Genomic DNA, 18308 nt, shown 5'->3' with positions numbered 1-18308 from the left:
TATATTTTTGCTTAATGAATCTAAGGCATAGTACCTTATCCTGGAAGGTCCACACTATTTGTGGTGGAGGTTCGCCAATTACGTCAACATCTATCATCACACACTGTCCAACTTTGAAAATGAGATTTTCTAGATTGGAACGATCGATTCTTGGTTTAACTGTAATATCACAGGCATTAAAATTGAGATCCACATAATACATTGGTTTTAGAAATTAAAAATGAGCAAATATCTTGAAGAAATTGGCTCACCAAATCTTGCTCTGGCCGTGTGGGACAGTGTAGGCTCACTTGGCTCTCCAGGTCCAGCTTTGTTCACTGCTTTCACCCTAAACTGGTACTGTTGCCCTTCCTCTAACTTGGTCACTTTGCCCTTTCTCGTGTCCCCGTGAACTTCGCCACCCTTTACCCACTTAGACTCTCCTTTCTTCAGATATTCAATCACATAACCTAATAAAATCACAATTAGAAAAAGTTAAAAATAATTTGTTTTCTTAAATTTATAAACTCGCTAGTGGTTTTTAAAATCCAAACGTCCAGGTTAAAACCAGCAAACTTTAGCAAAAATTAAATAGTCGAAAGAAAAATAAATAATTGCTTGGGGAAGCAACCGAAACGAGAAAGAGGCACTTCCAGTTTTTGACTATAGTTTTGAAGAATTTTTAAAGATGGCTAGAAGCCATCTGTAGTGATCAACCGCTCACGACTTTTAGAAGTGAAACCCAATTTAAATTTTTTTTTGTGTAACACGTTTAAAATATAAATTATTTAAATTAATTTCAATTCCTGATGATGTACTTGATGTCCATCCTTTATAAGAAAATGCTAGCGATGTGTCATGTTCCAGAGAAACTACACAGAAACTATCACGCCTCACATAGAGACATATTCTTACAATTTATGTATGTCACTTTCTAACTACCTATTTCATATTCTAATGCAAAAACACTGACCTGTAATAGGAGCACCTCCATCCCTGATTGGTGAGTCCCATTTGAGTTCCACCATATTTTCATCGTAGTCCACGATTTCTGGCAACCCAGGGGCCGACGGTGGATCTACAGTTTTCAATAAAGCTTTATAAAAATGTGACACATATGTAAAGAGCTTTGCTGTACTTGTTAATATGGAGTGCGCTTATTTCTAATTCAAAGTGCACAAGTGGGATCATTCCCATTTTGCGCCATTCTCAATATAGGTAAGCTTTTGAGGCCAATAAATATTCTCTTTCCTTTTCCTCTTCGAGTGGTGTATATTTTGAGTTAGATTCAATTTACCGCTCAAAGGGCAACTGACCGAGTTTGGGAGACGGATCCCGAAAAAGTGGGCCTGCTTGCAATCACGCACACATTTGTCACAGTAGTAGTCCTTAGAAAGTCAGATTTTCAGGATGCAATTCTGAGGCTTGGGAGAGCGCCAGTTAAACCTCTGTGTATCATCAGATGAAAACACTAATATGCTACAAAATATAATGTCTGGTGACTAGAAGCTATCTTTAGCTAGTAATCAACCTCTTACGACTTTTAGAAGTGAACCATATTTAGAATTTATTGTAGTAAGATGTTTAGTACGAGGAAATTGGGCTGAGACGAAGTACTTGGACGAAAAGGAATTAATTAAATTTCAAGCTCTTTTTTGATGACAGGAATAATATATTTAATGCAAAAAAAAGCTTAAAAAAATAGATGCTTACCGTAAGGGTTCTTTGCGATAATAGCAGACTCAGTTTCTAAGAATGGTGATTCTCCTTCTTCGTTGACAGCGGCCACTCTGAACTGGTACTTTTTGCCAGGCTCCAGTCCGGTCAGTTCGAGCTCAGTGCTGTCTGGGTCCACATAGCCGGCCGGAACCCATCGGCCAGTTGACACGTCCATCTTCTCAACGTTGTATCCAGTCAATGGTAGACCTCCATTGTCCTTGGGTGGTTGCCACTTTAGTTTACATCCTTCTTTGTGTACGTCTGTCACCTCTAATGGTCCTTGAGGAGGGCCTGGTTTGTCTAAAAGCGGAACCAAATTTAAGGATTGGAAGTAACAAGGAATATATATATTAATTTTCTTCAAGTGAATATCTTGTGTAGTCGCTAAACTTATACTTTAAATCCAAATTCGACTTTCTAAAAGGTGCAACTTTGAAAAATACGTTATTACAGTATAAGTGCTTCCTTCTTTGTGTACGTCTGTCACCTCTAATGGTCCTTGAGGAGGGCCTGGTTTGTCTAAAAGCGGAACCAAATTTAAGGATTGGAAGTAACAAGGAATATATATATTAATTTTCTTCAAGTGAATATCTTGTGTAGTCGCTAAACTTATACTTTAAATCCAAATTCGACTTTCTAAAAGGTGCAACTTTGAAAAATACGTTATTACAGTATAAATCGCTCATTCTAAATCTACATAAAGGTATTGTAATCGTGCTTTAACGAGGAACATTTTTTCCAGAAATTTGATTAAGAATATTTCTTTGAGGAGGAGTGGTTGGATTCCTTCTAAAGTGATCAGAAATCAATGTCACTCAACGTTGGGAGTTTGAAGTTGAGAATAGTGGTAAGAGCAAGTCGTATAAAAAATACCACAGAACAATTACAGTGATTGGTAATAAAAAAAAAACTTCCACTTTCTGCTTGATAGAAACAAACCAACTTTTTACAGATAAACTACAATGAAACATGTCTGATACTGTTCAACATTTTTAAATAGGCAGAAGGAGACAAAGAATGTCCCAAAGTTAAAGAAAATCTTTTAAACATTTGTATGGTAAATTATATTGTCGTTTGTCATTGATGTATATGTGTTATGGCGTTGAATGTGGACACGAATGTTGGATAAGAGTATGAACGAGCAGGAATGTTAACTTGCCCAGAAACACACATAGCTAGACACTACCTACCTAAAATGCAAACTTCAGCCTGAGCTTCATCTCGGCCGTTTATATTCTCGGCAACTATTGTGTAGAATCCCGTGTCGGCCCTTGTTGTGTCCCTGATCAGCATTTTAGTATTGTATTCCTCATTTTCAATTTTAACCTGCGAACTATTCTCCAATTCCTTCCCTTTAAAAAACCATTTGATAGTTGGCGGAGGTTCACCCTTGATGTCTACATCAAACTTCACTACTTGTCCATTGCGCACTGTCACCTTTTGCAGTTTATCACGGTTAATGTGCGGTTTCACTACGAAAAATAAAAATTTAGAAAAATATAAGATTCTGAATATTTTAGAATATAATAAACATGTTGGCGCTTACAGTTCCTGGCTTTAGCCACGTGAGGTTTGCAAGCATCGCTTGGATCGGACGGTCCTGCCTTGTTCACAGCTCGCACTCTGAACTGGTAAGTATTGCCCTCTCTCAGACCTGTCACCAGTCCTTCACAAGCTGGACCCTGCAAAAATACATTTTTTTCTAAAAAAAAAACTAAATAGTAAAGTATGTGCTTCCGCCCCGTCCACGATACCTAATTGGTAGTTTAAGCGATAAACCCCGCCTGAAAAATACGTAATTACTTATTTTTACATTAAAAAAAGTAAGATATTACTGGAATCCTAAGCAAAATTCAAAGCACTTGGTTGATTTAACCTGCGAACTATTCTCCAATTCCTTCCCTTTAAAAAACCATTTGATAGTTGGCGGAGGTTCACCCTTGATGTCTACATCAAACTTCACTACTTGTCCATTGCGCACTGCATTGTGCATTGTGTTATTCATTTATTTCTCTCTAAGTATAATAATGACATAATTCTGATGATAAAAGTACTTTTGATCAGAAAAAAGGAGCTACTGTTTGCCCTCACGAGTAATTTTAACTAATTTTCTTATTGTATGCCTTCGTAAAAAAAGACACATAGTAATTTCGTGATAGTATTCATCTGTGTTCAAAGTTTTCCAAAACTGCTTGGGGAAGTGAAATGAAGTTTGCGCTAATAGACTCAGCGGGCCTTTGAGAAGAGGTGAGGAAGACAAGAAGCCAAGAAGTCCAATCGGAATACAAAATCACCAGAAGTCTCTTGAGAGATATATGGGATATAAATCGTGAGATATAAATCGGTCAAGTGAAGTACAAATTGAAGTTTCTTATTAACCGGAACAATACTAAAATGTATATATCAAAAATACCCATAAGCCTTTGCCTTTAAAGCGTTGAAGTTGCTCAGCATTAATAAAAGAATATAAATAAAGTATCTAAGATTATTGTTTTTAGAAGAGGAGGTAGGCTTTCGTCCAGGGAAAGTTGGAGATTTGGGGATATGCCGATAGATGTGGTTAATTCTTACAAATACTTGGGGGTTACTTTGACACCTCGCCTTTCCTTCCAAACGCATATTAAGGAGAGAGTTTGTATGGCTAAAATGGCCCTTAATACAGTCTGGTCAGTCCTTGTTGCTCAGAGTATGGTTCCCTTGTCCCATAAGTTCCAACTTTTTAATACTGTCTTCAGATCCATCGCTTGTTACGCTGCTCAGGTTTGGGTTTGAGCAGTATGAGGTATTGGAGAAATTATTGCGTTTTTTTTATTAAGAAATTATATTTCCTGCCTTCAATTACTCCAAACTTCATGCTGTACCTTGAAACTGGTGTTGATTTGTTATTTACGTTTACTTTTAGGCTCCACTTTAGTTATGCTTTGAAAATCCTTGAATTACCGGCTTACAGACTTCCTAGAGTAGTTGCACTAGAAATCGTGAAACACAAGACTTTTTGGTTTGACAGCTGGATAAAACTGCCTGAAAAATACAGTCTTAATTTCAGTTTTTCTTATAATGATGTGACATTGTGGAAGAATCAGTTTGCTATTCTGTCAGACAAAATAAAGATAGTTCATCGGGAGGTGAGTGTTGCAAGCGCAAAAGATTCTAATAGATACCTTTTCTAATAGATAGAGAGCTTAATGTTAATGCTTGTCTATTTTCTTTTTCAACTCAGTGTACAGCATTACATTTAAAAGAATTACGTTGGCTGTTTAAGATGTGATGCGAACTGCTCTATTTGAATCGTACCCCTTGGGTTGACAGGGAGGTAGAATTGTGCTCTCTATGCAATTTAAAGGCCAGAGAGGACATAGTTGATTTTTTGGCTATTTGTCCAATCTTGGCAGAATTTAGAGTGCGACACCTCGGTGTTCGTTCTCTAACTTTGCCCAATTTAAGAGAGCTTTTAAACTCTACTAACAGTCTCAATCTTATTAATTATGCTCGCTCTGCCTGGTTGTACAGATACCAATTAATTCAAGAATATAATTATTAGAATTTTGAAGATGAACATTTACATTAGTTTTATTTTTGTTTTCGTGGCCTTATTTTTGATTTTCTTTTTACTTTTTCTACGAATGTTTATTGGTAATTTAAGGAGGCAATTTTTCTTTATTGTATATATAAAATTACAGTGTTCTTTTTTCCTTATTAATTATGATCTTTGTTTTGTACTATTCTTATTTCTATTGAGTTATTTTTTGTTGTTACTTAATTATATAAAAAAAAAGCACCTAACTTCCGGCCGACGGATTTTCAAGCCGTAAACGCTTTTGTTTTGTTTATTTTCCATTGTAAAGCTTGTTCATTAATTTCAATAAAGTGTTATTATTATTATTATAAATAAAGTAAAATCCAGTGAATCATCAAATCCGATTCAAGCGAGGTAGTGCTTTAAACTAGACTCGAACGTTTTGTTTGTAGTGCGCAGCCACACTTAGGTAATACTTCTCTGTTTACGAGGAATTGTATCAACTGAAAATGCATATTAGTCATGTCGATGAAATAGTTAAAAAAATTATTAGTATTTTAATATATTTAATATTTTTATTTTCAACCTTCTGTATAAGATTTTCTGAAAACACTTCACCATTTATTAAAGAACTGAATAATATATTCCTCTCAGAATATACAATTTCTCCCTTTTTTGCATGCTTAGAAGTCAAGAACCATTTAATGTGTTGCTAAGAATAATTAACATATGGATAAAAGCTACTTTTTACTTACATGTCAAATAACTATTTCTAAATACTTTTAAATACAATATTTTAAATATTAAGATTTCTCTTTCACTCACGGTAGTAGTTAGTGCTTCTTCCCAGACACCAGTTGTCTTATCTCTTTGCTCTACAATATATCCAGTAATTGGAGCACCGCCAGTAGATTTCGGAGGAGCCCATTTTAAACTGACTCTATCAACGTCCCAATCAACTGGTTCAGGGGCTCCAGGCTTTGATGGTATGTCTATAAAAAAAAATAAATTTATATTCAATAAAAGCTATTTTTTCACCTTCAATTTGAAATCAATGCACATGTACGAATTTGGCGTTTTGCAAATTTGTGTCGGCACACTACTAAATTTCCATTACTGCGGTCCCAATGAATAACTTCGATTAAGTCCTCTGAGTGCAGGTTACAACTCCAACAAAAGGACATATAGAAAAATTTAAGAGATAATAATATATTTTTTAAAGAAGAGTAAAGCTGTACCTTTGGCAATAGGCAGTGGTTCGAGAAACAAAGATAATAGACAATAACCCAAACGGGAAATAGGAAAAAAAAGATCCTTAAGCAAGACTGTGTAGAATGCTAGGACTCGCTCTACAGATTTGAACCATCTTTTTTTTTCTCTCTCTAACCTACGCCTTCACGGTCAATGGCTACTTCGGCCATGCGACGTCTCCATCCTCGGAAAGTACTCTTACAAGAACCAGACACATACAGCCCGAATTTCATCAGCATTTCCCAAAGAACTGCTAGAATATGTTTAACTTCAGTCTAGTTTAACTTCAGCAGGAACTATCGGAATAGAGGGCTTGTGAATCAATTCGATAGTCAAACCGCCATTTACAGCTCTGAGTTCATTTGCTATTAACTCGATAATAATATGGGACAGTAATTTAAGAGGGTATTGCTCTAGATATCCCTCGCAGCATAGGGACAAGTCTATTAAACAAAAATTACACTTTCAATTTTAACTCTTAGATACCGTACTTTCAAAAATAGTACATTTTACTTGAACCCTTAAAGATTGATGCGGCCACATTTGAGGTTTTGGAATTGACTGTACTAAAATAAATAGTTATACAATAAATCTATGTATAAAGCAATGTATAGCAACAAGCTTCAGTAGTAGTCAGGGCGCAGTCGTTGTACTAGTTATCTACATCGCCTAGCCAGTGCTCAGTTTTTGAACCAGGTACATCAGTTAATTTTGCAAGCAGTTTCTGTACCATGTACATCAGTTAGTTTACAATCAGTCGTTGTACCATGTACCTCGCGCAGTCAAACAGTCAATTAGTCTATTGTAACATTTACATCATCAGTGCGTTAGTCTAGAATGCGTACCAAGTACCATTAGTATTATTAGGCAAAAATTCGTACCAAGAAGTACCATTATATAATATAAATTTATATAACATTATTTGATAACAATATTACACTTTACGCACCAAGTGCGCTATAAGAATAAAGGAGTGAATTAAGTGCGGTGGTGAAGTAATCGTGAACATTTCCGTCATCGGCATACGCCTCTACATGTACGTGCGCATTCCCGGTGCCCTGCAGGCACATCTCTACGTCTAGAGGCAAACAAAAAAATCTACCACATATCGAACCGCTTAGCCGATAGATAGCATGAGCGACTGGTGTACGTGCATCACAGGTTCGGGCCCCGCTACCACCAATCTGGTGTTCGTTCTTTTTATTTTATTTTTTATTTAGCAATAATTATTTCTAACATTTATACCATCCCCATCTAAATGTCTGTTAATTTTTTTCTCTAATTAATTGCATCATATTTGGTTTCATTTAATATTTTATAATTAAGTGGTAATTTTAGTCACTCTTCTCTCTCTTACGGTCCTTCTTACCCCCATTGGGCAAACTTCTCCCTTTTAGGGTGAGGAAATAGGAAAGCCCCACAAGGAGCTCTACCACGCCCGAACAAAGATTCTTTTTGTTTCTAAAGTCATGAACCTTATCAATGAAATCCGAAAAGGGTCTGATACAATGATGACTTCTGGAGTTTCTGTGGACTAGGACATCAATAAATAACTCTCGGCCGCGGAGAATTCGATATTTTGTAATGAATAATTTTAATACTGAATACTCACCGTAAGGATTTTTAGCAGTAGTTGCGCCCTCAGTTTCCAGAGGCTCGGATTCTCCTTCGTCGTTAATAGCTTTCACTCGGAACTGATACGCATGACCTTCTTGTAATCCTTTAACGTCCATATCCGTGTCGGTGGTTCGGCCGATTGGTACCCAACGACCAGTCTGTGTGTCCAGTTTCTCAACCTGATATGCAGTGATCGGTTTGCCACCGTCATCTTCTGGTTTTTCCCATTTCAGTTTGCAACCATTCGCTGTAACTTCGCTCACTTCAAGCGGCCCCTTTGGCTTGGAAGGTGCCCCTACAAAGTTTAAATAGTTTTCGAGAGTTAGTTTCGATTCACCAAAAAAAAAAAAATTATGTAAAAATTACACTTCCAATTTTAACTCCACTTTACTTTCAAAAAGCATCCATTTTACTCGAATACTTGAAGATTCTTTTTTTTCAAAATCATCAATGATATAAATACATCGATGAAAAACAGCAAATCATATTGAAACAAATTTATAAACTTACCAAGTACAGTAATTTCTACTTCTGCTTCATCTTTTCCAAATTCGTTTTCAGCTATTATCATATATATTCCATTCTGTTTTCTGGTTATATCGGTAATTGTCAATTTTGTATTATAAGGAACGTTTATAATTTCCACGTTTCCAGTACTTTGAATCTGTAAATTTTATTTTCAAAAATTACTACAAGTACTCAAACACATCGTGATCAATTAATAGGAAAAATTGTTATGTTGGAAGCGTACTTTGGCCGTACTTCAGCCATATTAGAACAACAAGAACAACATTTAACTGGCATTCACGATTCTAGAGTCAACAACTTCTTTTAGTCACACTGCCTTAGGGAACTTAAATTTAGCTCTAAAATTGGAGAAGCCTGTCAGTATTGAAGGGGGATAAGGATTGTTCAAAAATTCTTAATTTGGGATGTCATTTTTGAAATTTGTGGGGAAGAGTGCAGTGGCGTACCAGCTCCCTTCTCTTACTAGAACTTCTCTAGAGAATCCTGGTTCTCTTAATTTAAGGAAGCCATCCTGCAGATGCCTACAGTCTATGTAAAAACATTGAACTTGCAGGTCAGTTAATTGTAGTTGATTCGGCTTAATAGCCACGCCCAGTACAATGTACAAACTAAATAAAGTCACAGATTCCATAAGAAAAGTTTTACCTCTTTCCTAGCAAATATCCACTTAATATTTGGAGGAGGTTCTCCTCGAACATTAACATCGTATTTGACCATCTTTCCAACTTTGACTATGATATTCTTTAAGTTTGTACGATCAATTCTTGGCTTCACTAGAAAAGAGAAAGAAAATTAACAGTTATTATAGGGTAAAAACTTACTATTACGATTATTTAGTATTTGGTTTTGCCGGAGAGGGATGTTGAGCCCAATTTGGCTCTTATTTCTCCTATCTCAGAACCCAATCCACCTCCAAACCATAAAGACTTTTCCCTGGAAGTAGGATCATTCCGTTTCTGCAATATTGTAAGATATCCAAAAGCTCAAAATCCCCTAGCATTTTTTAAATGACTCCCTCACCCGAACATACTGAACTAGTATTAGAGAAATGAGAACTGTTCTACTTAGTTATTCACTGTTTCTCCAACGCATATCACAACTCCCATATTCGGACTGACCGCGCTTTCTGTTTTGTGTAATTGGTTGGCTATCAAAAGAGTAGTCTACTTACCTTTCAAAACTAAATTCTTCACCCACTAGCCTTGAAACTCCAACAAGGCTTGTCCTTGACTATTATAATGTATAATCTACCTGGCAAACCTCCAAACAAGCATTAAATTAAAGCATTGACTTATAATAATAAGAATGATTGTATCCTGGAAAAGCGCGGGCTAATTCCCTAGTGCCACTGATCTTCCACTTGGGACGCGGTAGCTAAGTTGCACTTTCATATGGCAAGTTTCTAACGAAAATACATATTGGAATAAAAGCAGCCTCTGCGGATACTCTTTAAAGGTTTCATTCCCCACACGATTCCGCTAACTCTACAGCCTTTTCCAAGCCTCGTTCCTTACTCGACAAATCCTTTTTGGAATGTAGAAATTAGTTTGCTTGCCTCAACTTACAAATGGGAAAACCAAAATGCATGTTTGTGTAGATTAAGACTTACAAGCTTTGTGCTTCACTTTGTGCATGCCAGTGCTGTCTGAGGGCGGGGAGGGCCCGGCCTTGTTGACGGCCACCACTCTGAACTGATACTCGGCTTGCTCCTTCAAATCGCCCACCTTGCCACTAGTAACATCGCCAGGGAATTCTCCTGCCAACTCCCAATCAGGTTTAAATCTATAAAAAATAAATGTAATTATTAATAGTCTTCAAGAAGATTATGATTTTATGTACAATACAATTTTATCTAAACTTCGAAATTGGTTGTGTTGCCAAACCCGTGCTAATTGAAGTAATTTAATTAGAGAAAATATTTATTATTTATCCATTTTTTTTTTTAAACTAATGGAAGAAGATAAACTTAAACATATTGCATTGAATAGGATATGGCACCGAAATATGGAGAAAAACGCTCATGAATGTAATTATTGTATATATCAACAAATATATAATAATCAATATATCAACAAATAAAAGTATTTTGTGCTATTGCAGCCACAATGGCTTCAACTTCTTAAGCATGACCCTTATTCTTGCAGGAGAATGGATCCAGTTAAGTACTGCCTGATTCCTTCATAAATTGTATTATTAACTTTAGAATTTTCGTAACTATTCCAGCTATTGCGCAGATGCACAGCAAACTTTTTCAAAACTAATATTGTTTAATCTTTTATGATCAACAAAGTTCCAAGGAAAATTACAAAATGATAAATTTCATTAAGTTTGTGTGAACAGAAACTTAATTTGATATTTTAATGTAAAAAAAAAAATGTCCAAAGTGAATTTTAAAAATTTTGGCACTTCATGTATACAGGGTGTTCATTTTAAGACGGCTCAAATGCATTTCATGCTTAAACGGTTGTTCTGAGCGAAAAATGGTTGAAATTAATAGAAATATGATTAATAAATGCCAGATTTTGAAATGGCCTAGCACCTTTAATTTTGAAGATATCGAATTGCGGTTTCCGGTTTCTTTCATAACTTTTTATACTCTTTAAAACTGTGTATATGAAAATGGGGGTGAACTGCGAACCCTCACTTTTGGTCGCGCGTCAGTCGCGTATGCGAGCAGGAATCTAAAATCAAGTCACATATTCTGAAACTAGAGGTGACGGGCAACAAATTTTTCCTCTACCATTTTTCACTTAAGCATGAAATGCGTTTGAGCCGTCTTAAAATGAACACCCTGTATATAATAATATTTTTAATTATTTTCTTTAGCATTATTTTTGTGTTTCTGTTTTCTTATATCTAACTTTGCTATTTTATATTAGCAAAATTGAAGTATTACTCAACAGTTCAAAGTTTTTGTTTAATTTCATGCTTTTCTATTAACTGAGTAAAAGACAAATAAGTGAAAAGGAAAGATAATTTTTTGGGGGTTTGCATTGAATTTTTACCTCAGGCCTCGTAAATGTTAAGGGCCGCTCTGAAGGCGTGAACGGACAATCACAGAAATTTCAAACTTTATAATCTACTAACAGTTGCTTTAATGATTTAATGGTTTTCATGTACTTTAAACTTCAAACTACACACGTATTTGTTACTCATGTTCAAGTGTCACATTGAAAGTGTGTTTGCATAGACTGAGAATAGGGATTGTTGGGGAATTGTGTCGTCAGGCTTCTTTCAAAAGTTCCGTTGACTTATGATAATTCGCCTCAACCGGAAGAAATCATAATGAAAGCTTTCGCAGTTTGATGGAAATTTATAACTTAGAAAATTGAGAATAGTATTAGTACAAAAAACTCTCTCATACCAACTTTTTTAAATTGTAGCTGAGCGTAATAATAAAAACTCGAGTTACTAACCTGTCTTTTTTCTCGATAATATATTTTTCTAAGGGAGCGCCACCATCGCTGGATGGGGGTGTCCACTTGAGGGTAACACTCTCATTGTCGTAGTCGATGATCTCGGGAGTACCAGGCTTAGTTGGCTCATCTGTAAGTTTTCGAATTATCATACTTTTAGCAGCTCCGTCAAGACGAATTTATGAATAACAATTTTATTTAAAAAATAAAAGTTTTTATCTGTAAAATAGAGTTATTTGAATAATTCGCACAGCACTTTAATTTATTTTCAATAAAAAAACAAAAAATCGATCAAAACATCACTTTGTTGCATTATACAGAAAAAAAAAACAAAAATTGTTCCAAATAAACCAAAACATATAAAAATATGACAAGCAATAAATCTAGCAATGAAAATTATAAACACAAATGCATCCCTCAAATAACAGCGTTCAAAAGTGCATCAAATAAAAAACGTGTTGATGCATATGATAAATTAAATTAATAGGTAACTCTATAAATGAGCAACAGTGATAGCAATAGTTTTTCAATATTTCAAGAGACTTTTCTAACATTTTTAGGTTGAAGTGCAATACAGGAGGAACTTTGTAGTTTACTGATAAGGTACTGATGCGCTAGAACCAGTTTGTATTTTACTTGAAAACACTGAAGTGGACCAAATAGTTTGCGACGGGAACAGAGAGAACACAAGGGCACGAAGAAGCCGAAAGTAATGATCTTGGTGACATCCTCTAGTCATAAATCTTTTTTAATCTCGTAAAAATCTACCTGTAGGACTTTTGGGAAATACATATACACACTCTCTATTGAAGAACAAAAGTTAAGCTAATTCGCTGTCCTTATGCAGGTTACTGTCTTATAAGAAAAGGTTCAATTAGATGGACATTTTTCTGAATCATTCTCTATAAAATATGACCACAAAAATAAAAGTGCGTTTGGAGTTGCTACTACTACATTCGTGATTTCTAAAAATATGGCTCCTCTAAACTTTGCTGTTTTTGAATTTTGCCGGGTTCCCGAGAGAACAGAATGAACCCATTCTTGGCCTCAGTGCAGCTTAATACATTTTCATCCCCAAAGAAGATTCGAATAATAGAATAGATAGTATAGCTGTAGATATCTAATCGTAACGCGCTCGCCCACACCTCTGTATGGTTTGCAAAAATGGAAAAGACTTTCAAAACGTTCCTAGGAGCCCCAGAAAAGGTTTGATAGAAGCTATGACCTCCTAACCACATCCCTAATAAAAGGGCGTAATGTTTTTAAGGTAACATCACTTACGGTAATACCGAGTTTAAAAAAGAAAAGTTTTGAGCCAAGATTTTAGGCTCGGTTAATCGAGTAAACCCGATTAACTTAATTAATTGGTTAATAAAAAGCAAGACCTAGAAAGTCAGAATCCATACTGGCGAAAAGAATGATGATTGGAAGACCAAGAAGATTAATAAACAAACTGGAGGTGAGATTTGCAAAAACCTCCAGAAGATATCGAGAAGAGCTAGAGAAGGGAAGCCGAAGATGTAACTACTTTTAGAAGAGGTCTAGTTTCAACTAGATTGGATCATCATATTCGGAACACCATTTTCGGATACCCTTTGCAGTGAATGTGGTTAAGAATGCGTAACATTATTTTCATTTTCTTGAGTAATACGAGCACTATGCTCAGCGGCAACGAATGAAAACTGTTCTACAAGAAGCCAGAAAGTACGCAAATAGATTTAGGCATCAACAAAAAAATATAAAATCTACACATCCTCAACGAGCAATCTGTTTTACAAACATAGAATTTAACTGATAAAACATTTAACAATTAAAAAAAAGTAAATTGACAAAACCAAATCTAAAATGCAAATTTATGACGAAATTTGAAAGAAAACATTCACTATTTACACACTTAATGTAATAACCAGAATTCTTGACAACTAACTGGTCTCACTATGACTTTTTTCATTGTAAAGATTTCATTTTTGTCACTTCCCAAGTACAATTTGTGTTGCATTACCTATGTGTAAATGCAAAATTCATTCTATATTTGTTTAATTATCCAGCAGAACATACTCTTAAACCGTATAGTATCGAACGTAAGAAACATTTATTAACGACGAAAGTAGCTTCAGTGCTTCAAAACAGATTTTTATTTCTATTTCTACTCAAATTTACTATCAAAATCCTCCCCAAATCCCCAAATCGCGATCAGTCCTTTAAATGAGAAACAATATCAGCATCAAAATACATATGCCAAAAATATAATTTAGAATACATAAATAATACAAACAACTTTATTAAAACAATTAAATATTGGAATGCTGACCAAATGGGTTTTTGGCTATAATAGATTTCTCCGTCACTAATGGCTCAGAATCTCCTTCGTCGTTGACAGCAGTCACTCTGAACTTGTACTCTTTACCGGGATCAAGGCCACTGATATTCATTTCCGGTTCATCCCGGTCGCCTGGGATCTTGCCAACTCTCATCCATTTACCAGTCTCAAGGTCCAGTTTCTCCACTTCATACTCCTATTGGCAAAATTAAACAATCTTACTAACTGAAATATTTGAAATCATTTGTATGTGTAAGGGCGGATGTTGGTGAAGTGGTTTTAAAGCTTGGAATTGTAAATGGGAAATCCCCAGTTCGAATACCGGGTGTAGTAACTTTTAATTGTTAAAAAATGGTAGTAAAGTATGTGCTTCCGCCTTTAACCACCCATTCATTCATTATATCTGATTTGGTAGATGGTGTTGAGCCCGGCGGAAAAATACGCGATTACTTTATTATAATTAATTTATAGTGAGTAAAAGAATGCAGATTGTGCTATATTTTATTCACATCTAAAAGTACGAATGACACGCACCTTAGTCTGCAAATTGACGGAACTGAATAAATTTAATTTTTTAAGAAGCACCGACATACTAACTATCGTGATCGCACGTTTAGATTTGCTGGCATTAAACGCCAGATAATTATAAATATCATATTGTCTCCGTGTGTTAACAAACTCAGCCAGTTTTGCTTGCCGACCCTTGCAGTAGAATATTTTATCACCTCAATTAAAACTGTCTGACCCCAAAAACATATATTTTAATTGCAGACTCGTAGGTCTATTATTGAATTCATTGGTACATAATGAATTTAAAGTACGCGAGCATGCATGTACAGTTAAATTCTGAAAAGATTCAAACAAAATTCATTTTAAGGCTAACCTTGTTAAGGTAAAAAACACAAGCAGGTACTCTTTATTTATAATTACCTTAATTGGACTTCCGCCATCATCTGCCGGTTTTTTCCACTTAAGTTTACATCCTGTCTTGGTCACATTCGACACATCTAATGGGCCTTCCGGGCGGCTTGGTTTACCTAAAAAACGAGAAAGAAGATTGGGTAAAATATTCAGGCGAAATTTTAGAAATCTAGTTTGAATCACTCAGACTCTCTAAAGCAACTAACCAATATTTCACAAGATTGTGTGTGTTGTTAATATATGAGTTTTGAAAGATAGCTTGCTTTATATTGTTTTCCAAGATTAAGGGAGCCTAACGAAGAGGAATAGGCAAAATTCTGGAGCTTAGAAGAAAGAAACCTATTACTCACCTAGTACAGTAAGCTCTAAACTTTCTTGATCCCTGCCGGATTCATTGACAGCCAGTAGAGTATACTTTCCAGTATCTTTTCTCATGGCATTCACTATAGTGAACACGGTCTGGTAATCAACACATTCTACTTTGATCCTTTCTGTGGTGACTAGAGGAATCTCATCTCTCCAGGTCCAGGACAAAGTTGGAGGAGGTTCGCCGGATACATCTACTGTCCACTTGTGTGTTCGTCCAGCTTTAATTGTCACACTCTTCATACCTTCTCGATCAATGCGTGGTTTCACTGCAGTAGCGTGTAAATATTAGTTATTAGAAATTTTACTGAAGGGTGTCTCCAGGCAAAATTCTTTATAGAACGAATTAAAATAAATGTTTGCGGTGCTGTAAGAGAAGTTAAACTCATCATAGAATACTTACAATGCCTGTGTTTGCAGAGATGGTTGTCAGTCGGTTCGGAAGGTTCGGATTCTCCAGCCTTGTTGTGCGCTCGCACTCTAAACTGGTACACCATGTTTTCCTTCAATCCATCCACCTTTGCTTCAGGTGTATCATTTTCAGTTTTAGCCATTTCAGTCCATTCTACAGAAAATTTATCTTTCACTTCGACCGTGTAGTGTGTAATAGGTCTTCCTCCGTCGCTGGATGGTTTTGCCCATTTCAAACATACACTCTTGTTGTCATAATCTATGATGTTCGGTTTACCAGGTCTGCCAGGCTCATCTGGAAACATTAAATCATTACACATTAAATTAAATTTCTTTCCATACTCAAACTTCGTCCCTCATATATGTGACTTTGGTGGAATCACGAAGAGGTTGTAGAACGTGTTTTTAAGTGGAGGATTTAGCCTGGGTTGGCTGCTGTTGAGGCTGATGTAGGAGTGTGTTTCGTTTAGACTGGCTGAACTTTAGTGACTGGCCCAAAAGTGAAATCTGTCCCGGTAGATACCCCTGCCTTCTACGGTCTTTAAAGATGTGGAGCTGTAAATTAGTTCCCATCATGTGGCATAGTTTACCGCACTAGTCTCTGCTAGTCAAGGTAATGGAACCATTTCCGCGTATCTCAACTAGGAACAGGCTAAGTGATCTATGCCAACAAGATCTGATCTTGTCTTTTAGAGGGAGCAGAAGACCCAAAAAATCAATCCTCAGCGTTGATCTGCTCTGATGGAGGCAGGAGTAAGCAGCCTCTAACATTCTGCTTAATTATGTAGCTGCCTATAGTTTGTGATAACACCCATGACACATTGGGACCAGAGGAGTTGAAGACGAAAAGAAGAGGCTTCACCTATGAGACTTACAAGAGGAGCAGCTTGTTTTGACTGAGGTGCCCAAGGAACTCGTACCCACCTCAAGTCCAAATCTAAACTAGATGCAGATTATTTAATAAGTTAAATTCAAGAAATGGTACTGGTCAAACTATTAGTCAATACGCTATTCATAGTATTTTAAATTTTTTAGTATGCACAATTTTCAACACACCGTACGGATTCTTGGCTAGTATTGCATCACTTATCTCCAATGGCTCGGATTCTCCTTCCTTGTTTACCGCTTTCACACGGATTTTGTATTTTTTTTTTGGTGTTAATCCAGTCACTTTGAAATTACCTGGACTCTCAGGACCAGTCTATAAAGACAATTAAAAAACAAATTCAATATCAACATAAAATTATGAACTATTTTACAATTTAGTTTACGAGTATATCTAAAACCTACTGGCAATAGTTTTAGTAATTATCTTCCATAAACTTAAGATTTTTTCTGCAGCTATCTTAGTTACGATTTTCTGTTTTTTTAATTATTTAAAATTTATTTAAATCCAATGGACTCTCTATTGGCCTACTATAAGTATAATAAATATAAATGAATGCTTTACCTCCCCAGCAGGAATCCAACGACCTGTTTCTAAATCCATTTTTTCAATAACATATCCAGTGATTTCGGAGCCTCCGTTGTCTGATGGCTTGTTCCAAGTTACCTTAATGTGGTTGGCCCTTACCTCCACTGCTTCTATCGAACTCGGTCTCGAAGGCTTGTCTGGGTTAAAAGAAAAAGAACAAAAACTCTTATAAAAACTTTCCATTACTGCAATTATTAAAACTTTAATTTACTAATTTTCTTTCAAGTAAGCATAGAATCGTTTATGTTACTTACATTAAAAAACGTAAGGAGGGGATTACATATACTATAATCAGAACACACAAGAAATAGCGAAGTTTAAGATATCACATAAGAAACAGAACAAAAATTTGAAAGATGTTTGCTTACCTAACACAACCACATCTGCTATGCTATCACATGTACCAGAACTGTTGGTTAATGTCAGTTTGTATTTGCCACTGTCTGATCTGATAGCTTTCCTTATAGTTAGAACTGTGTTGAACTCGTAATGGTCAATAGTTATTCTGTAACCAATTTTTTATTATTGTTTTTAAAATCGTCTCTACTTAATACAAATAAATACAAATTTTTACATAGCTCAAATTATTAGAATAGAATAAAATTAATAGACACAAAGAGAGATTTACTCTTTTATCACGTCAAAGGAGTTGCAATCATATGATAATGTCACTTTTTAAATTTCTCATAATAAAGCTGAAACCACAAGATTATCCATTACACATAAGATCTGCAGAGGTAGTCAATATATACAACCAACTTGGTTGTTAGATGTTCGCTAAACAAAACT

General features: G+C 35.6%; 1 protein-coding gene and 1 long non-coding RNA gene across 51 annotated transcripts in view; one reads left to right on the top strand and one right to left on the bottom strand.

Annotated features, from left to right (window-relative positions):
- The window catches only part of bt (projectin protein bent), a 227451-nt gene that overhangs the window by 110969 nt on the left and 98174 nt on the right, over positions 1-18308 (bottom strand). For all 50 annotated transcript variants that reach the window (XM_074134324.1, XM_074134274.1, XM_074134273.1 and 47 more), the window contains 19 exons: positions 17888-18024; positions 17496-17656; positions 17102-17246; positions 16038-16340; positions 15619-15903; positions 15278-15384; positions 14339-14543; positions 12028-12157; positions 10221-10393; positions 9257-9384; positions 8594-8747; positions 8079-8378; positions 6041-6207; positions 3245-3380; positions 2889-3170; positions 1693-1998; positions 953-1057; positions 252-449; positions 35-159 (listed from right to left, as the gene is read on the bottom strand). In XM_074134324.1, the coding sequence (XP_073990425.1) occupies positions 35-159; positions 252-449; positions 953-1057; positions 1693-1998; positions 2889-3170; positions 3245-3380; positions 6041-6207; positions 8079-8378; positions 8594-8747; positions 9257-9384; positions 10221-10393; positions 12028-12157; positions 14339-14543; positions 15278-15384; positions 15619-15903; positions 16038-16340; positions 17102-17246; positions 17496-17656; positions 17888-18024 (3547 nt within the window). The remainder of the gene's footprint in view (positions 1-34; positions 160-251; positions 450-952; positions 1058-1692; positions 1999-2888; positions 3171-3244; positions 3381-6040; positions 6208-8078; positions 8379-8593; positions 8748-9256; positions 9385-10220; positions 10394-12027; positions 12158-14338; positions 14544-15277; positions 15385-15618; positions 15904-16037; positions 16341-17101; positions 17247-17495; positions 17657-17887; positions 18025-18308) is intronic.
- The window catches only part of LOC141457397 (uncharacterized), a 45723-nt gene that overhangs the window by 15813 nt on the left and 11602 nt on the right, over positions 1-18308 (top strand). The window lies entirely within an intron of this gene.

Source organism: Rhodnius prolixus, unplaced genomic scaffold (genome assembly GCF_049639745.1).
Source record: "Rhodnius prolixus isolate KJV_2025 unplaced genomic scaffold, Rpr scaffold_16, whole genome shotgun sequence".
NCBI lineage: Eukaryota > Metazoa > Arthropoda > Insecta > Hemiptera > Reduviidae > Rhodnius > Rhodnius prolixus.
Note: the sequence above shows the minus strand (reverse complement) of the source record. Positions and strands in the feature narration are given on the sequence as shown.